Source organism: Bidens hawaiensis, unplaced genomic scaffold (genome assembly GCF_021521415.1).
Source record: "Bidens hawaiensis isolate Kalapana, Puna unplaced genomic scaffold, B.hawaiensis_p1.1 tig00034631_1, whole genome shotgun sequence".
NCBI lineage: Eukaryota > Viridiplantae > Streptophyta > Magnoliopsida > Asterales > Asteraceae > Bidens > Bidens hawaiensis.
The window spans coordinates 15,063-34,996 of record NW_027495991.1 but is presented as its reverse complement, the minus strand read 5'-3'; the positions used below and the strand labels follow the sequence as shown (position 1 = coordinate 34,996).

General features: G+C 37.1%; 1 protein-coding gene across 1 annotated transcript; it reads left to right on the top strand.

The window, feature by feature from the left end:
* The first annotated feature begins 2,247 nt into the window (after window positions 1–2,247).
* Window positions 2,248–3,914, top strand: LOC143586376 (gibberellin 20 oxidase 1-D-like). Its single transcript, XM_077067935.1, has 3 exons — window positions 2,248–2,842; window positions 2,975–3,296; window positions 3,450–3,914. Exons 1-3 carry the CDS (start codon window positions 2,295–2,297, stop codon window positions 3,714–3,716), a joined length of 1,137 nt encoding a protein of 378 aa, XP_076924050.1. The 5' UTR covers window positions 2,248–2,294; the 3' UTR covers window positions 3,717–3,914.
* The last annotated feature ends 16,020 nt before the right edge of the window (window positions 3,915–19,934 follow it).

Below are 19,934 nucleotides of genomic sequence, written 5' to 3'. Positions count from 1 at the left end.
TAATATAATCATATTGCAGATTTTGCATTTAAGTCCTTGGACTAAGAATGACGGTACAAATTGGGTTAGAACTTGAGTTTAGGGTTACAAATGTATTTAACTCATAGTTAATATGGATAATTAAATAAATATAATAAACTATAATAATAAAATAGTAATAACTCGATAAATGGGGTATTTCATTAGTTTAAATTACCCGAAAATAAAATGGGTCGGGTATCGGTATTTGATATATTATACGAAAACTCGAGTTGTTACAGTCCCCTATACTTTAGAGAATTTCGTCCTGAAATTAAAGGATATTATAACAAAACCATTAAATTTTGAGGAAAAGAAAAATTTTAAATGTAAAATTTATCATAACATAGAACTTTGAATAGTCAAAACAACGCTTCAAATGAAAATCCAATAAGGGCACTTATATATAGGATGTACCAGCGGCGTATCCACCATGTCCTTATCATCTTTACATTTTTACCGTTATCCCAACTATTTTCGATTCTATATTACGACACACCATTGTACGCATTATGCTTTCCATCCAAGGATTTCAATAATTATGTTCTTGACCATAATTACTGTTATCGTCGGATGGTCCACATAATTCGTTTAATCGTATGGGTTCACAACGTTTGAAAATGATTTTGAGGAAACACAAGTTTCAAGGAGTTTTAATTATAACATTAGAAAATTCCCAATGTATAAAACTATTTCAAAAGTTGAAGTGGATTAAAGTAAAGAAATTTCTAAGACACCTTTTTAACGTAAAAATATAAGTATTTAAATTTGAAAAGGAAATAACTTATTAGGTGTTGATGTTAATAAAATGGGTTATGATGGATAAGGTAAGGAAATAAGATAGAGGTAGGCTTTTATAAACAGTCTATTTAAACAAAAGAAAGTTTATTCATAAGGTACGATATGTGAAAGATAAATAGTTCAACTGGAATAATTGAAAGCCATAAAAAGGCTTTATAATTCATAATTAGTAAAAAGAGAAAATAGATTAAGATAACATATTTAGGAAAAAGACAAAATAGATAAAATAGTTCAACTAGAGGTGCATAAATCAAGTTTTTCAAATACCCGGGTTCGGGTATGACTAGGTATTGAAAAATCGGATATTGATAATAACCGGGTTGGGTTCGGGTCCAGTTATTGTCTCTAAAAACCATACCCTATGCATTGCGTTCGTGTCGGGTATAGAACCGGGTATTCTAAAACCGGGTATTTGAATACCCTATTTGTGAGTATTGAATACCCTACTTGTATTGAAGGTAAAATTCGGGAAATACCGGTACCGTACCATCCCGTACCGATCCCGAAACTCAAAACTTTAGTACCGATTCGATACCAACAGTACCAAATCGGTACCAGTACCGAATTTGCTCTTCCTAATGCATAATTTCACAAACATTAAATAATTAGTTTTTTTTTCCTATTAGTTCGAAGAAAGGTTTTTGGCATCTTTCTTAATGACGGTCGGATATTGATAATTTTTCTTTGTGATTTTAGTAGGAATTCATATTTTAAAACCATTTTAGTGTTTTTATTCATGGATCATATAGTTGGGTGCATATGATGTATCATTCATTAAACGGCGAAATAAATAATTTAGTGTAGGAAGAATGGTATATTAAACATTATTTTGCATGTATAGTTTAATATTTCTTTTTCCAGATTTTGATACTTGGACATTTGTGTTATAAGTCTTTTTAAGACAATAAACTCCCACATATTTGTTCATATGCCAAAATCATAACTAAAGACAAGATAACCTTAAAACCTTAAACTATTCATTATTTAACTGTCAATAACCATTTTATTAAATGTTCATAGTTTTAATAAATTCTCTTTTTAGAAGCTTTTCAATATAAGAAACGACAGATGTATAGGCGATGGAAGGAGCTCCTTCGATCCATCAAATGAGTGTAGTATATACATGTATAGATGTACATATATGTACATGTAACTATCTATATATGTAAATATCTTTTTTATGCGTGTATAGAGAAAAAAAAAATGAGAATATTGCAACAGAGTAGCCTATAAATATTCCTACTTTTGTTGAATGATTTCCCCATGAATGGTCTTTGGCTGTTTATCATTCAATATCTGAATGTTGTACCAGATTCTCTTTCATTCTATTTTTTAACATCTCTCTCCGAACATAAATGTACAAACATGTATATATATGGATTGATAGTGAATATCACAAACAAAGTCATACTATCTGAGCAAAAAATCTTGGTTGAGCATTAATATTTCACTTTTAACACACAAAAAAAGCATCAATGCCTCCTGTTCTTCCTTCATCACCACTTTCAACTAACAAAGAAACAAAAGGTATACAAAACCGTTTAATCTTTGATGCATCTTTTCTTCAAAATGAAACTAGCATACCCCAACAATTTGTGTGGCCTGAGGAGGAAAAGCCCCGCCACGGGCAACCATCACCACAACTACATGTCCCTCCCATTGATCTAAAGGGTTTCTTCACCGGCGAAACAACTGCAGTGTCCAATGCAGCTCAACTAGTTGACTCTGCTTGTCGAAAACATGGATTCTTTCAGGTTATTAACCATGGTGTTGATCCTAGGTTAATTAACGAAGCTCACAAGATCATGGATCATTTCTTTGGAATGCCTCTTTCAGAGAAGCAAAGGGCTCAAAGAAAAGTTGGAGAGTATTGCGGATATGATAGTAGTTTCACTAATAGATTCTCTTCCAAACTTCCATGGAAAGAAACACTTTCTTTTCGATATTCCGCAAGCCCACGATGTAGAAACCTAGTTCAAGATTACTGCTTGAATATGATGGGAGAAGATTTTAACCATTTTGGGTACCAAAACTTGCACTGCCCTCTTAAGATATCTTTCTTTCATCAACCTACTGTTGTTTTCTTTAGTTTAGACGCAATATACTACTAACACAAGTAAAACTAACTAACATCTATGTTATCATTATTATTTAGGAGAGTTTGTCAAGAATATTGTGAAGCTATCAGCAAACTTTCAATTGATATCATGGAGCTACTTGGAATAAGCCTAGGGATTGGAAAATCCCATTTTAGGGATTTCTACGACGAAAATGATTCGATAATGAGATTAAACTACTACCCGTCTTGCCAAAAACCAGATCAAACACTTGGAACAGGTCCTCATTGTGATCCTACGTCTCTAACTATTCTTCATCAAGACAACGTTGGTGGGCTTGAAGTTTTCGTGGACGGAAAGTGGCACTCTATTGCTCCATGTTCAGAAGCTTTTGTTATAAATATTGGGGATACATTCATGGTAATTGTAAAAACTCAAACAAGATATTCTCATGAAAAAATTTTAGAAAACAGTGAGGAGTTTTACTGTAACGGGTTCTCATAATAGTTGGTTTTGAAAATCCGCATTAAATAGATTTTTATATGGATAATAAATTACATATTCTTTTCACAGGCACTATCGAACGGATTATACAAGAGTTGTTTACATAGAGCAGTTGTGAACAACCATACACCGAGAAAGTCCCTTGCGTTCTTTCTGTCTCCCCAAATGGACAAAGTCGTCAGTCCACCTAAAGCGTTACTCGAAGACATGAATAACAAGAGAATATATCCGGATTTTACATGGTCGACTTTCCTTGAGTTCACTCAGAAACATTATAGAGCCGACATGAACACCTTTGAAGCATTCTCAAAATGGCTTCAAAATGAAAGAAAATGATGAATGGATTTGAAAACTTCAAGTTATGTATAATTCAGCATCCTTTTTTGATTTTGTACGTGTCAGAATCCTTCAAATCTCAGCAACGTATGAAACACTATGCAGCCAAATCATGTTAACAAGGATATAGACTCGTGTCACTTGATCCAACTTGTGTGGTATTGATTCCTATTGCCAACACGTATTTTCTTTAGGTTTGGTTTTTGTTTACATGGGAAGATGTGCTCTTCTATAATTAAATCGAAACCTTTTCGATAAAGTTAAGAATGTGTGATATATATATATATGTATGTACGTGTGTATCCGATTTATTTAAAATTAAGAAAAAATTAAGTAAAAAACTATTTTTTCTCAGCTTATAAACCACACACCAAACAAAAACCAACGTCTTATTCTCTTCTGCTTTTGGGAAGATGCGAATTACCTTACGATTTAATGACTTGGGGGGTGACGGTTACACTTGAGATGTTGAGGTGTCATGTTCAAAACCTAACTCCGGGAGGGGGGGGGGGGTGGTTCATACATCGTCAAAATCAGTATTGACAATTGACATGCATCCGTCTCGGAAAGAATCAATTGAACATTGAGGATAGTTCCAAACGGTGTTAAAAAGAAAGTAAGTTTCATTTGTTTTCATTTTCTTTAAATATTATTAGCTAATCATTCATATAAATGAATATGTTATCTCATCTGGTTTGTGTTTTTCTCTTTTCAATATATGTATCACAAATTGTTATATTAGTTTTATATGGTGGTTTTTTTGGGATCGTAGTACGTAGATATCATTTATGATTGACATTTGACAAAGTGATTTGTATTAAACTTAATGATGGACATTTAAAATTAGCACTATATATACGTGGATTTGATGTGAAATCATTACCAACGTACTACGTAGTATCTCCATCGGCAAGTTTGGATTAGATCTCCGATATAATCACCAACCATTCTTTTCACACCTTTCTCGGTGTGGGACCAAGATTCCGTTGGTTATCATTGTGAGTGTAATTTTGTTGTTGGTAATGGAAAATAAGCGTGCTAATAAGATCACAATCCGAGACTTTTCATATGTTTGTCATAGTGTAGCAACTGAAGCTTGAGGTTCAACCACTGGTATTTCAAATATAAAAATGGCAATATAGATATATTTCACATATAGATGATCATTGTTAAGGCGTGGTTCGTGAGAATAGTTAACAAGGAGCGTAGAGAGTTTCCATTTTGCTAGAACTGGTTGTCTTAAAAGTTAAACAAATCATCATCTATGCATATTTTGCAAAGTTAATAGCAAAAAGGCATGTTACAAAGAGTAGATTTCCATATGTGCAAGTTCTCTCATATTCTCGCATCTTATATGTATGTGTTCACGACATTTAAATTCGTGGATTCACTTATAAATGTATTTATTATTTATTTTATGTGCCGCCTGCATCTAGTCATTCGGTTGCATTGGCATACATATAAAGATAAGGGGATGTGTTCCCGTGGTGCGTGTTAAAAGGAATCACGTGTAATATCTTTTTCTTTTGAACTGTTAATTCGAATAACTGACGGGCCTCTAACCGACCTAATAATCTTCATTCTAGCCTTAGGAGGAAACCCACCTCTATAGGTGAGAAAACATCTAGAAATTTATAATGTAATTCTTTTGTAAAATCTAAGTTTGTAATGTATTGTGTACCAAAGATGGTACGACAACAACAGCAGCAACACCTAATCATAGATATGGAAACAAACTAGCTAAAAGAACCAGAAGCACCCGATATATTGACCAACGGATATTAGGTATTGGTTTGTTTATGGTTGACAGTTTGAACCGGATGGGTACACTTTGTGTATCGGAGAATGCGTACACATTGTGAATTTTGCCTTATATGGTCTTAAGATTTAGAATAAGGGTTTTTAAATTCGGTTTTAAGATTCTAGATCTACAATCTAAACTAATGAACACAATCACAACCAATGAAACAGTAAACCGCTGATCTAATTCTTTGTATAAATTAGTACCACTTTAATTGAATTCATTTTTAAACTATAATTCAATTAGTATTTGACCTAAAAAAATTAAGCTACAGAAATCATAAAGCTAATAAAGGTTTCATATGAAAGAACAACTATACATTAGCTATAATCGAATGATTACAATCTATTGCTCCCCCTTAACCTTAGCTCACCATTCACTCTGTCTTCTGGTACAAGAGTACACTGATCAGATGAATTTTGTGATGTGTAAAGTGTTAATGAAGAAGGTACTCTTTTCTTCATTATATACACGTGTAAAACAACTGATGAGCTAAAGGTGAAAGTGACATCTAATAAAATGGTTACAAACTACTAATGAACAAACTACAAATACTTGTCCATATAAAAGTCCTATGCTAGCTACTCATCTTTGCTGAAACAAATGATGTTAGTCATCAGTTGTTTGGATCTTCTATAGTTTGCTTGAACAGTTGCGGAGTCTTCAGTTCTTTCATATCAATAGTTTTGTACGGTTAGATGTTTAGAACTTAATTTTTATAAAACGTAATGAAGAACAACTGATGACTGAATCATCAGTTGTTTGGTCTTTGGTCATCAGTTCTTTGCAAGGTTAAACAGTCACCCCCATAAACTGACGATGCCAAAACTGTTTATTCTTGTCTTTATTGTATTATCTAGATAGTCTTCTTTTGGCTGAGTCTTTGATGAATTTTCCAAACTCAGCTCCTAAACTATCATCCTCCTCCATCTACAATGGAAGGTCTTTCATGCTCCTTACCAAGCTTTGATCCAACATAGGCACATCTTGAAGATATTTATTTAAATAATACCAGAGACAAATTCCAAAGTCACATAAGAGCTACTTTTAAGTTTACTCCATTTAATGACTATGAAATCTGACTGAATTTGTCATTCAGTTGGAGCAGCCCATTGATGGCAAAGAAGATGAAAAAGGCATTAGTTGTAGATCAAATTTAAAGCCCATCTTGGCATCTCTATGAAGATCCTTGATGGCTTGTAGTTCTTCTTCTTCAGTCAAACTTCTTCCTTTGGAATACAATGCCAAGTTCCTTGCCTTGATCCCCTATTGTGTATAAACATGGAATTGAGCAGCAATTTGCACTTTTCTCTACCTTTTGGGGAGTATGATCTCGGATAAATCTTTAGGTTCTAGGAATTTTCTTGGATTCTTATTTCTTTCTTATACAAGATCCCTATTAGCAATCCTTAGCTTATCAATCCATCTGGTAGTCTCCCTTTTTGAATGAAAGTTAACATCAATTAATTCCATTTTCATCTTTAAGATCTCTTTTTCTTTTTCTTCAGAGATCCTTGCTTTAATTACATCCCATTTAGGTTCGGAATGATCCTGATCAGGGTCTTGTTCTAAGAGTTTTTCTATTATTACACATTCTACTTGTAGTTCTTCATAGGTCCAACCTATGAACTTATGGAGGACAGTTTGTACTTTGCATGCTCTTTAAGCCATAAAAGAGCAACCTTCTTAGCTTCCATGCATCAATAGCTGCTTATCAGCTATTGGTCTTTCAGATACAACCAAGCTTCTTTCATAAGTTTGTTGTTCAAGGTCTCTTGTCTCCCAAAGCTCTTGTTGATATATTTTTCATGCTTTTTCATAAGACATAATTTACACTGCTTCTGCCAAAGCCTTTGTTGCGTCTTGCTCTAGATGAGTAATTAAGTCTTCAACATTCTTTGGCTGGAGTATATGGTGGCGAGTCATCTCTTTTTGGTAAGATCGACCTTCTTCTTTTTGAAACTATTGTCAGAAGCCTTCTATTGACCGGACTTTGACTTAAAGGTTTCTGCTACCTTTGGAATGTTTGCTGGTTCTTGAGTTACCTTGGGTGCATCAATAGTCTCTTAAACTATTGTTGGTTCTTTTGGAGAACCAATAGTTTGTTGTACAACAGCAACATCAGTAGTTTGGTGAACTGCTAGTATTTCTTCTAATTCGTTAGTAGTTCGAGAAACTATTGGTCTTTGTTTAGTCTTTTTATCTAACATCTCGGAAAATACCATATTATTTTGGGTTAAAATGTTAACTTTGAAAGTCAAAGGACCCAAAAATATTTTAATAATATGATAAATAAATAATGAGATATATATATATATAGATTATAAAGTTAAAAGAATTCCATGTGAAGGAAATGGGAAAAAGTGAACCCATCACACATGTAAAGAAGGAAGAAAATGAAAGTCTTTCACATGAGTATAAATAGGAAAGATAATCCATCCCACATGGAAAGTAAGAAAAATTTGGAAACACTTTATAAGAAGATGAGTTTCCATAGTCATATTCTTATATGCCTAGCATGCATCCAGTGGTCCTACTAGAGGGTACGAAGCACTCGACGCGCACGGGCTCGGGTAATGGGCACACTATGGCGCTTTGATGGCACACTTTGCACTTCGCATCGCCACGAGCCGCTTGAGAGCCGCCTTAGTATTTTTGGAAAATGGAAGCAAGACCAAGACGTGACAAGTTATCAGAAGTCAAGGGACTAAAATGGGAATTTTGGAATTTTGGTCACTTCGTGCGACTCGAATGAACCCAAAGGAAGTGCTTCGCTACGCGAAGTAGTCACGAAGTGACCATGCCAGGTAATGACTCATGGCAACACGTCATAGAACACGTGTCACCACGCGGAAAGTCTAGTAGCTGACACATCAGACCTATAATTCTACTTCGCGTGCCGCGAATGATTGCTTCGCGGTACATGAATGATAAAAGATTTTAATGGCGGTTAAGTGGTCCTTCGCGCTACAAGAACGGGCGTGATAAAAGTCCTTCGCGCGACGCGAAGGAACACAATTTTTGCATATTAATAGGTAGCCATGGGTTGAAACTCTAGTCATCCCATCACACTTTACTCTCACACATTACCTCGAACTACGTGCCATGATTCTGGCATTCCGACATTCATTTCTCGAAGTACGTGCAAGGTGTAGGAATTTGTTCGTTTGTTTCCTCATTTACCCACCGACAAGTATAAGTGTTGCCCGCGTCAAGCCTGGGCATTTCTTATAACATAGCCATACAAGGTAGGGGTTCTGCTCGATTATTTTATTATTTTTGGCTTAGACCCTAGTCGGGGGTATAGTCTATACCTTGATTAACTAATAAGTGAAACATGGTTTTCATAAGACGAGGGTATAGATAAAATATTATTTCTTAATGATTTTAAAGATATTATAATGTTTCTTAATGAATAAGAAACATAGTATAACGTTTCTTCATGAAGAATAAACGTAGTCTTTAAATGATGAAACCTGTTGGATTAAAGGTCCAAGTATTTTATAAAAGAGAAATGATTATTAGGGTAATGGTTATGCAAATAGACTAAAAGTCTAAAGCTAGATCCTTGATCTAGTATTTATAAAAGGTTATTCTTGTACTGTAGGTCCAAGGTAACAAGAAGAATACATCAGTGAACTGCACTGATCATAACAAAGGTAAATATGCCTAAACTCTTTACAGGCGTGAATACGTCCAAACTCTTTACAACTTTATAAATCGAGTCATTAATTGTTTACATGGGATTATGTATCCCTAAAACATTATAAAAAAGGTAATTGTTTATATTTAACAAAGGCTTAGCAGCCTCTTTAGCAACTTTGTTGGCTGAATCATTTAGCTTCTTTTCAGCTGCTCTTCTTGAAGCATCAATAATGCTCCCCCCCCCCCCTTTTGGCATCAACGGCAGCATCAACTAGCTATGGAAACCATGGAGCAGGAAGAGCAATCCCTAAAAGTGATGCTAATGGATTTCTTTGGTCAATAATATGTTTCCTTAACTCATTTGCAAGAGTATTCAAGGAATTTTTGAGCATGGTAGTGTCTATGTTGACCTTGGTTTGGAGAATTTGGAATTGGGTGGTGATAAAGGACTTGAGCTCATCATACTTGTGACATTCGTCATTTTTTGTTTAATATTTGTTTTTGTATGGTAAACCCGACCCATTTTGTCATTCGGATCCTTCGTTATTAATAAAATATTGGATTTTATGTTTCATTTATGTTATATAATTGTCGGATCAAGAAAACACCCTCTACGGTACTCTAAAACACTCTTTTATTATTAAAAAACGACATAAAATGAACTTCAGGGATTAAACTCGCCAAAGAACCAAAGTTGGAGACAACCCCCCCCCATGGGCACCACGCGACTATAAAGGGAGATATGGTCGCAGGTGGCGGCCATGTACCTGCAGATGCATCAGCTCGTTTTTGGTTATATTATACCTTGTTTGACCCTCTAAACCAATCAAAATGCATGTAAATCCCTTGATAGTGACATTATGGATAACCCTTACTTTTTTCCCTATTCAAACAAGGCCAATACACCCAATGTAAGTCCCGAATATGGATCACTACAATTATGATATCAATATACAAGTATAGGTGCGGAATGCCTATACTTGGTGATTCAAGAACACGATATAACAATACAGAGTAACACGGAATTGCTTCAAAACACACGTATATTATTGAATACGTAGGGTGCTTAAGCACTTACAAATACTCGATCAAAGACTAGGAATGAACAACCTTTAACCCTATACATCACATATCTATATATAGGGAACCAACTAGCTAGACGGCCCAAAACAACCATAAGCCCACTGAGAACATAAGAGTAATTCTCGGCTTACATGTAAACCCAAAACCCAAGCCCAAACAAAGTAAAACAACATCAAACTAAGCTCATACCACAAAACTAGGCCCAACAATCTCCACCTTGGTTTGTAGCTTGGTCTTTTAATCATGCTCCATGTAATCAATGTCAGCATCTTTCAACGCACCCGCCCAAAATTTGCATCTGATAATTGAGGCTACCATACCGGTGAATTCTTTGGCGGCCGTTTCAAAATTCCATAAGCTATTATCTGAATTGTACTTAGAGTCTTGATGTCTCGTTCTTTGAACTTCAAGAGGTCTCTCGGATCAACAAATCTTAACTAACCTTTCCCTTTTGCCAGCTTGATGATGACTGTAGCAGTTACACTATCATACATCCAAAATCTCATGTTGTCCAACGTGCCATCTGGAAATTCTTCTGGTAGAGGAATATGAGTGGCCTTGGCAGTAGGAGGCCACATGACATTCACCATAGTCTTCCCGGTCTTTGGGTCTTGAACTCCCTTTGCTTTTTCAGAAAAGATTCAGCAGTTTTCATGTTAGGAAAACCTCGATCAACTTGTCTTCGTAGAAAGTTCCAGAACTCAGTCCCGCGTTTGTCATGTGTTGGTTTTGTGAATGGAGAGTTAATCAAATCACTAAGATCCACTTTGGTCCAGGAACCAAAGTCTTTCATCTTCTTGTAATACTCAGTTGCTCCAGACTTCCTTTTTACCCACCACATATTCTTATCCGCATCAAAACCCCATGATAAAACTCCCGAACGATCACCATATTTATCATTAAAACCCCTTTTCAAGTCAATAAAAAACTTGTCTGGATGATCTGACGATTCAACATTCTGATTTGAGTTTTTCATTACCAGCAGCTTTTTCTTTCCCTTTTCGAGGAGATTCTTCTTAATTCTATCAGATTTCTCTTTGGAGACGGGGGAAGCATCCATATACTGTTGTAGTGATTCGGAGTCATCAATGTTTTCAACAGGGTGAGCAGTAGAACTACCACCTTGACTCACTTTGGGCACTTTAGAAGCCACGTCATCACTGCCTTTAAACTCATCTCCAAACTTTTGAAACAACTTTTGTTGGAGGTCGAGATACAAGGCCGTTAGTTCTCCCATGTTCGACTGTAGCTCTTTAATCTTGGAATCTTTATCAGAGTTGCCAACTTCCAATTCTTGAATACGAACATCTTTGACCACCGAATCTTGTTCGAGTTCAAAAACTCGACGTTGTAATGCATGCACGTCAACAGGAGCATCTTCAAGAACCACACCATTACCCTTGTTTCGAAGGTAAGTCTCTTGCATAGCCAGAATTTGGGCAACCTAGTCTGACGTACTGGAGCTTGACAGACCCTGAGTGTCCGGACCAGATGAACCAGAGGGAATATCTGTACATCTGTCTCAAAATCAAAATCAAAATCATCACCAAAATCACTAGTCAATAAATCATGGAATGATGGCTCATCAGTAAGTATATCGTGTTCGGCTTGTGCTTCTGAAGCAGGTGTCTCAGGTTGAGTAGCAAGTTGATTCGGGTTGTCTGTTTCATCTGTAGTTGGTGTAACGGTTGTTTCAGATTCACTTACCAGCATGCCAGACCTCGAGTTTTTCTTTCTTCGTTTACGTGGACCGAGTGTCTGCTGTTAGATCCTCAACAATGTCTTCTTCATCAGTCTCAGCAACAATCTGAGGAGGCTTCAGAGCAGTTGTCTGTAACAAAGCTTTAACAGCATCCAAGGTACTTAAACTCTCAGTACTTGGAGAAGTATCTGACTGACGGCATTCAGTCTCATCTTCTTCATCATCAGAAATCTCGTAAGTTGTGAAACGCGGTCGAACTGGTGCCGCGTGTTCATCAACAACCTGCGCTATGGCAGGCTCAGCTTCTGTCTCAGCAAATCGTCCGAATTTCACCAGAGCATGAAGACCCCGATAAACAATCTTGGCCCCCTTCCTGGTTTGCTTCATAAACCCAAAGGTACTGGGTCCCAATGACTTCATATCCAAGGTCTCAACAGATTTAACCAGTGCGGTGTAATGAGAATCAAAGAACATCTGTAGGAACCTTGGATACATCAAGAACATCTCCTTCTTCTTTGCCTTTAGGTTGCTCATCATTTCATTGAAGACGAACTTGGAATAATTATAATTCCAATCCATGATCAGAGCAACAACCGCTGACGTCTGAGTGTTACTGATCTCATCTGAACCTCCCTTCCTCCCCAAGATACATGTAAAGAACGTGTGAAACAGGTATCTCCAATACGGGTGAAACAACTTCTTGATTGCAGGAGGATAAGTGCCTTCGTAACCCATATTTGTAAGAACCTCAGTGACAACAGCAGGGGAATACTCAGTCGGGTTATCAGGTTGATCATCAAACATGAGAACTTCCCTGATAATCGCCTCTGTGATGACAATGGGCATCTTCTGTACTTTGGAGTCTATAGACATAGTTCCATCTGGTCCTTGAGGGTTGATTGATGCATTATTCCAAAAATCGGAGATCATCTTCTTACAAATGACAGGATTCTCTCGTAGTGCATGAGAGATCCTGGAGGTATTGAGTGCTACTATCATCGATTTGAATTCCTTGTGAGTCATGGGTGGATCATATAAATATCCAGCCACGTTGTGCGAATCAGCAACCTTTAATGCATTCTGATAAGCCATTTCTGCACCAAACGCGTCAAGTTAGACAATTAATCAATTTATATGATAATGTTAAAAAATTTGTCCATGGTTTAAAATGAATTTGGTCCAAAGAACTGAAACAGGTCCGCATAAAACTCATATGAGAGCCCAAAAAGAGTTATATGACCCAAGTGTATCAACACAGTATAAATTTGGGTTCAAACAGTGAGAGGAGGGCCCAAATGGGGAGATTTCGGTCAACAGGGTGGGTTCTCGGTCAACGAGAGTCAACAAAGCTGATGAAATCAACTGAAAGTGGGGGTTTTCGGTCAATAGTTAACCGAGAATAAGAGTTTTCGGTCATAACTTGACCGAGAACAAGTGTTCTCTGTCAAGATGGGGAGTTCTCGATCAACACAAGTCAACAGAAAACTTTTGACAGCTGTGGACAGAGAACCCTTGGGTTTCCGCCTAGGGAAGCGTGTAGGCATCTTCTTCCCACCGAGATCTCTCCAAGCACCTCCATTAAACCTGCAACTGACCATAGTAATCAACCGAATACACCTAATTAAACCCTAAGGAATCCACCGAAACTCCTAAATACTCAAGAATCCAATTTTGATTCATCCAATTATCCATAGAATCGGTTCACTGAAACATCGAGTGTGCCTCTGTTGGTATAAAGGTACCATATGATCTTGTTGATTACCTGCTAATCAGAATAAAAAGAGCTTTGAAGATGATTAGTAAAGATGGCTTAAAAATCGTCTAGAGGCTTGAGAGGGAGAAGGGTTTAGATTTTGTAAGATAGTGATAAAGATAACAAAAACAAAATCTTATTAACCTTTTATGGTAAAAACAAAGACGGGCCGAGAACACCAAATGAGCTCAAACCAGTGAGCAGCCCAAATCACACATGTTCCAGCAACCAAAAAAATTTTTGGCCCGAAATTTTAAACGAACACATTAAAATTATACGACCATTTCGAGGAGAGTAATTTCGAGGAAAACTTAAAAGCTTAGAAAAGATAGACAAAAGACTTACAAAATAAACTTAGCTAAGAATAAAGACAAAATAAATATACATATTATCATATACACAGTAACTCCCTTTAAATGTTTAAGATCGGGATCAAATTTCAGTTTTTTATTCATAAAAATTCCACCCTTTTTATGAATAGATCCGAACATGGAATCATATCGTTTAAGAGGCTGTCACAAGGATTCATGTTCAGCGTTATTATGACATAAAGAGACAGGTTGATAGCAGGTATAACATACTTAGCATGATTTTCATTGCATCAGTGATATGATTAAGGTTCAGTTCGGCATAAAGCTTAGATGGACATCACTCATGGACCTGTGGTGCCTCCTATCTATTCTCAAAGTGTATTCGGCTTTCTCCAGATCACCCCAATTTGACTCCAACCCCCTAGTGCTTGATCAAAAGATTTTTATAAAGACAGAAATTTTAGGCTTTAAGGTTGAACGTTGGACTTAGTGCCAGTAAACTGACAAGCTTTTCATTCGAGACATGACATGACTTACTTGTGTGCCCCCATCTCTGTAGTTCTAGTTTAACCCTTTAAACCTCTCAAAATAGTTTTATTAATAGGTAAATAACTTAAATAACTCTTTTGCTGATTTTTTTTAAACATAACTGCACAATAATTTTTGGTGATCATGACACTATCGGGCTTGTGTATGACTCGGTAATCGCTTTTCTGCCTATCATTCGGAGAGATATATCTGGAGACATGCACATGTCTTCAAAATGACTCTCCACGTTAATTTTAGCAAATTTAGTTTATATCATTTCAACTTTTACGCACCATGGAAAGCTACCATACAATATCAATGACTATTCTAGAGCCTTTTAAGCTTAATAACTTCACCCGTTAGACACACAAAAACAATTTATCTATCACTTTCCAAAGGTTGGATCAATTTTCATTTGAAAATATATGATGCTTCTAAAAGCTGTTAACTGAATAGTAATGTCATTTCCCACGGAGTTATATAAGCATGCGTGTTAAGTATTCAGTCCCCCAGGTCACTGTCAAGCTTTTAGGTAAATGGCTGTCCTGTATGACCACGAGTGGTTAACCGGACCAACCATGCATAGATATGCATGTCCTTCCAGCTCAGAGTTGCCGACATAATTTTAAGTGAAAGAGCACAAAACACAAAACACATCATAATCGCCCCGGGTGCTTTCAGTCGTTGGGTAAATGGCTATCCTGTGAAACTACAAGTAGAGCACCGGACCAACCATATACGAATATATGTCCTTCAGACTTGAGCAACCGACATAATTTTAAGCGAGAATGAATTTTGAATTTTGATTTTTTTTAAAAAGAAAAACAATGCACACACATTATTTTTGACTTTTTGATTTTTCTCCCCCCTAAAATTTGTGAAGAATAACGAAAATGTACAAAATTACACCCAAAAAGACTCAATCCTCAAAACGAAGCATTTTAAGAAAACCCACAAGCACATTAAATTTGGCTGTTCCGACCGGTTTTGTAAATAAGTCTGCCACATTGTTGTCAGTGTGGACCTGTTCAAGGTGAATTAATTTTCGATCGAAACAGTCGCGAATAAAATGAATTTTGATGTCAATGTGCTTGGTTTTGGAGTGTTGAACGGGATTTTTCACAATGGCAATGGCCGCATTATTATCACAAAAAATAGGAGTGTCAAGAAATTCCAAACCGTAATCCAGCAGTTGGTTTTGCATCCAGATTACCTGAGAGCAGCAAGCAGATGCAGCAACATACTCCGCTTCGGCAGTCGAAGTAGACACCGTTTGTTGTTTCTTGCACTGCCACGAAATGAGACGGTCTCCTAGGAACTGGCAACCAGCTGACGTGGATTTCCTGTCAATGTCATCTCCATCATAATTGCTATCAGCAAAAGCATAAAGATCAAATTCTGATTGCTTGGGATACCAAAGACCTAACTTTGGTTGTCCCTTCAGATATCTAAAAATACGTTTAATAGCAATTAAATGAGAGAGTTTAGGATTAGCCTGAAACCGAGCACACTGGTAGACTGCAAACAAAATGTCAAGACGACTTGCTGTCAGATACATCAGAGACCCGATCATCGATCTGTAGTATGTTTGATCTACGGGACTTCCATCAGGATCAGATGAGAATAGTGGTCTTTCCGCCATGGGAGTATTGGCACTCTTTGAATCTTGAAACTCGAACTTTATTAACATATCCTCAACATACTTCCCTTGATGGAGTAAAATTCCTTCTAAGCTTTGACGAACCTGTAACCCCAGAAACGTTGTCATTTCTCCCAACGAACTCATCTCAAACCTCTTTTTCATCACCCCTTCAAACTCAGTGCACAACTCAGCACTGGTGGACCCAAAAATAATGTCATCAACATAAATCTGGACAAGAATCAAATCTTTTCCGACAGTGTTCCGGAACAAGGTTTGATAGATGGTTCCACGCTTGTACCCATGATCAAGAAGATGCTTGGTCAACGTAGCATACCACGCTCGAGGAGCTTGGTGTAACCCGTACAAAGCTTTGTCTAGTCTGTAGACGTGATCTGGTTTCTTGGAATTAACAAAACCTGGTGGCTGATCAACATAGATTTCCTCTTTAACTTCCCCATACAGAAACGCAGTCTTGATATCCATCTGATACACAGTGAACTATGAATAAAGCATATGCCAGAAAAATTCTAATAGCCCCAAGTCTAGCCACTGGGGCATAGACTTCAGTATAATCTAACCCCTCAACCCGACGAAAACCCCGAACTACCAATCGTGCCTTATTACGAACAATAACCCATGTGTCATCTTGCTTGTTTCTGAAAACCCATCTAGTGTCAAGAGCTTTCTTTCCTTCTGGCAGTTTAACCAATCTCCAGACCTTCAACTTATCAAACTGATTCAGCTCTTCATGCATGGCATCAACCCAACTTGGTTCTTGAAGAGCCATCTCTACATTTTTAGGTTCAATTTTAGAGATGAAACACGAAAACATACAACTGTTTATGTGCCCGGTCTGAATTCTGGTGGACACACCAGCTTCAACGGGACTTATAACATTTTCAATCGGATGATCTTTCTGAATTCTTGATGGAATTAACTGCTCAGAGACATCACCGGTGGATTGCAGGTATGACAAGTTCTCAATATCATCAACAAGAGGGTTTTTCCATCCAGATGTTGCCGTGTTGTGAGAGTATGAGGTGCCGGCGACATATTCATTTGGAATGTCATCGGGAAACAAAGTGCTCCCGAATATCTGACGAATAGAACTCTCCACCTCAACATTAGTTGCATTTTCACTCGTGTTTGGTGAGCATTCAGGTTCTGGAGTTGTGTTGCACTGATTGTCAGAGGGAGGTGAGGCATTGTTCAATTCTGCAACATCATCTTCAATCAGTGGAGAAATATGAGATACAGTCTGGGGAATTTCCTTTGCAACTTCCATTGTGTGATCACATGGGGGTTCGGAGTTGATGACTGGAAACACATTGAATGGTCTTAAAAATTCATTGTAATCGAATAACCAGTCGGGACCAACACGAGCATCATTCTCATTTTCTTCCAGCCAACGAATCTCATAAGATTCTATAATCTGTTTGGTGGACTTGTTGTAAACCCTGTAAGCTGTATTTCCCGTATACCCAACAAAATAACACTCATCGGCTGCAGCCCCAAACTTTGGAGTGGTTTGGAGATTCAGTAAAGTACACGGACAACCAAACGCTCTGAAATGTGTAACCGTGGGTTGATGACCGTAGACAATCTCATAGGGAGTCTTCATCTTCGATTTGTTGATTATCACCCAATTCTGAACATAACATGCCGTGTTAACAGCTTCTGCCCCGAAGAACAGTGGCAATTTGGAGTCACACAGCATTGTTCTTGCAGCTTCGATAAGAGTTCGGTTTCTTCTTTCAGCCACTCCATTTTGTTGAGGAGTTCGTGGGGCGCTGTACTGACGAAGCACCCCCTTTTCTTGAGCAGAAATGGTTCAAAGTCGCATTCTTGAACTCGGTTCCATTGTCACAACAGATTCCCTTCAGCTTTAGATTTAGTTGATTTTCCATGAGCACAATGAACTTCTTGATAAGATATGCAGTTTCACTCTTATTTGACAAGAAAAATACCCATGTAAAACGTGAGTAATCATCAGTAATAACGATACAATAAGAGCTACGAGACAAACTCAGAACATGAACGGGCTCGAAAAGGTCCATATGAAGTAGTTGGAAAACAGATGAGATAGTATTAATCAATTTTGGCTTGTGAGATTTTCGATGATGTTTGCCCAAAGCACAGGCCACACATTTTTCAACAGTCACAAAATCTTTGATTGGTAAACCACGCACTAAATTGTTTTTAGCAAGACGATTCAGATTTTTTGTATTAGCATGACCAAGCCGACGATGCCAAAGCATCACATTATGTACTGACACTTTTGAAAACAAACATGTTATTTCGTCAGGAACATTTTTGTTCATGTCGATCACATAAGCATTATCTTTTCGTTGTGATCTAACAAGAATCAAGTCTTCTGGTATGATTATACTAGGTTTCAGAATTAAGCACTCCTTTTTAGTAAAATGAGTTGAAAAATCTTTGTCACAAATTTGTGACACGCTCAAAAGACTATGCTTCAATTCTTGAACAAAGTTAACATTTTCAAACTTTAAAACACCGTTACTTACAGTACCCTTCTGAGTGATCTTTCCTTTCTCTCTTCCGCAAAAGACACGTACCAACCGTTAAATGTTTGAATGTCGTGTAGCTGGGTAATGTCCCCTGTCATGTTCCTGGAACAGCCACTATCAACATACCAAGGTCTGATGATATTCCTCCATAGCCGTCCCTGCACAAAGCACGAGATTAGTTAGTTTTTGGCACCCAGTCCATACTTACACTGGGTGACCCTGACTCATCCACGGTTGTCACAGTTTGCCATGACATATCCTTTTGGTCATCAAAAATGGAATGAGTTGACACTTTTCCCGGAGATTTAGGCAACCATTTATGTCTGTAAGATTTGGAATTATATGTACGAATGGTTGTCATAATCTCCGATGTTTTCGATGTAGATGAAGAAGAATCAGTCTTCTTTTCCTGTTTTGGTCTAGCCTTAGTGTTTATGTGAGAATTTGAACATGAAACACCATTTCTGACTTTTTTGTTGGACATGTTAGATTTGGTCTGATGAGGACTAAACCTGCCAGATTTGTTTCGATTCCAATCATCGTCAAAGGAACTAGCTTGAAAATGCCTGAATCCTTGCCTTTATGCGTTATGGGGGCATGTATGGCATATTCCTTTGATAAAATCCGTAGTAAGGAACATACGGACGATGTGGACAATTTCTGGCAATATGACCAAAAGTGCCATAGTTAAAACAGGTTTGACGTTTTATGAAAAAGTCATTTTTGGCAACTCCTTGTTTGGACTGGTTGTGTGGACCAGTCTGCTTCAGTTTGCGAGAACTTATGTTCTCCCCTTTTAACTTATCACCTGGTTTGTCATTAGAGCATCCCACTTTGACAAATTTAGGTGCAACATATTTTTTGTTTGATGTTTTTGAAATTTTTGAATTTTTTATTTTATTAGAAACCACATTAGTAGAGTTCAAAGTTTCAACCGAATCAATCACACAAGAATCCTTGCTCTTTAAAATAGAGCCCACACAAACAGTCGGAATAACAGAATTCAAAGCAGGAAGGTTTAAAGAAACATCAGAAACAATATTATTATCAAAATCAAAACACGGGTCGTCATCCTCATCAGTCCATTCCTTCACAATTACTCTTTCTGCACATGAAGTAGATACATTAGAATCCTTCATATCTAAAGTAGACGAACCAGCATCAGTAGAGCTGGTTCCATCACCTTTGTCTTTTTTACCATACTTCATACCTTTATCTTTTT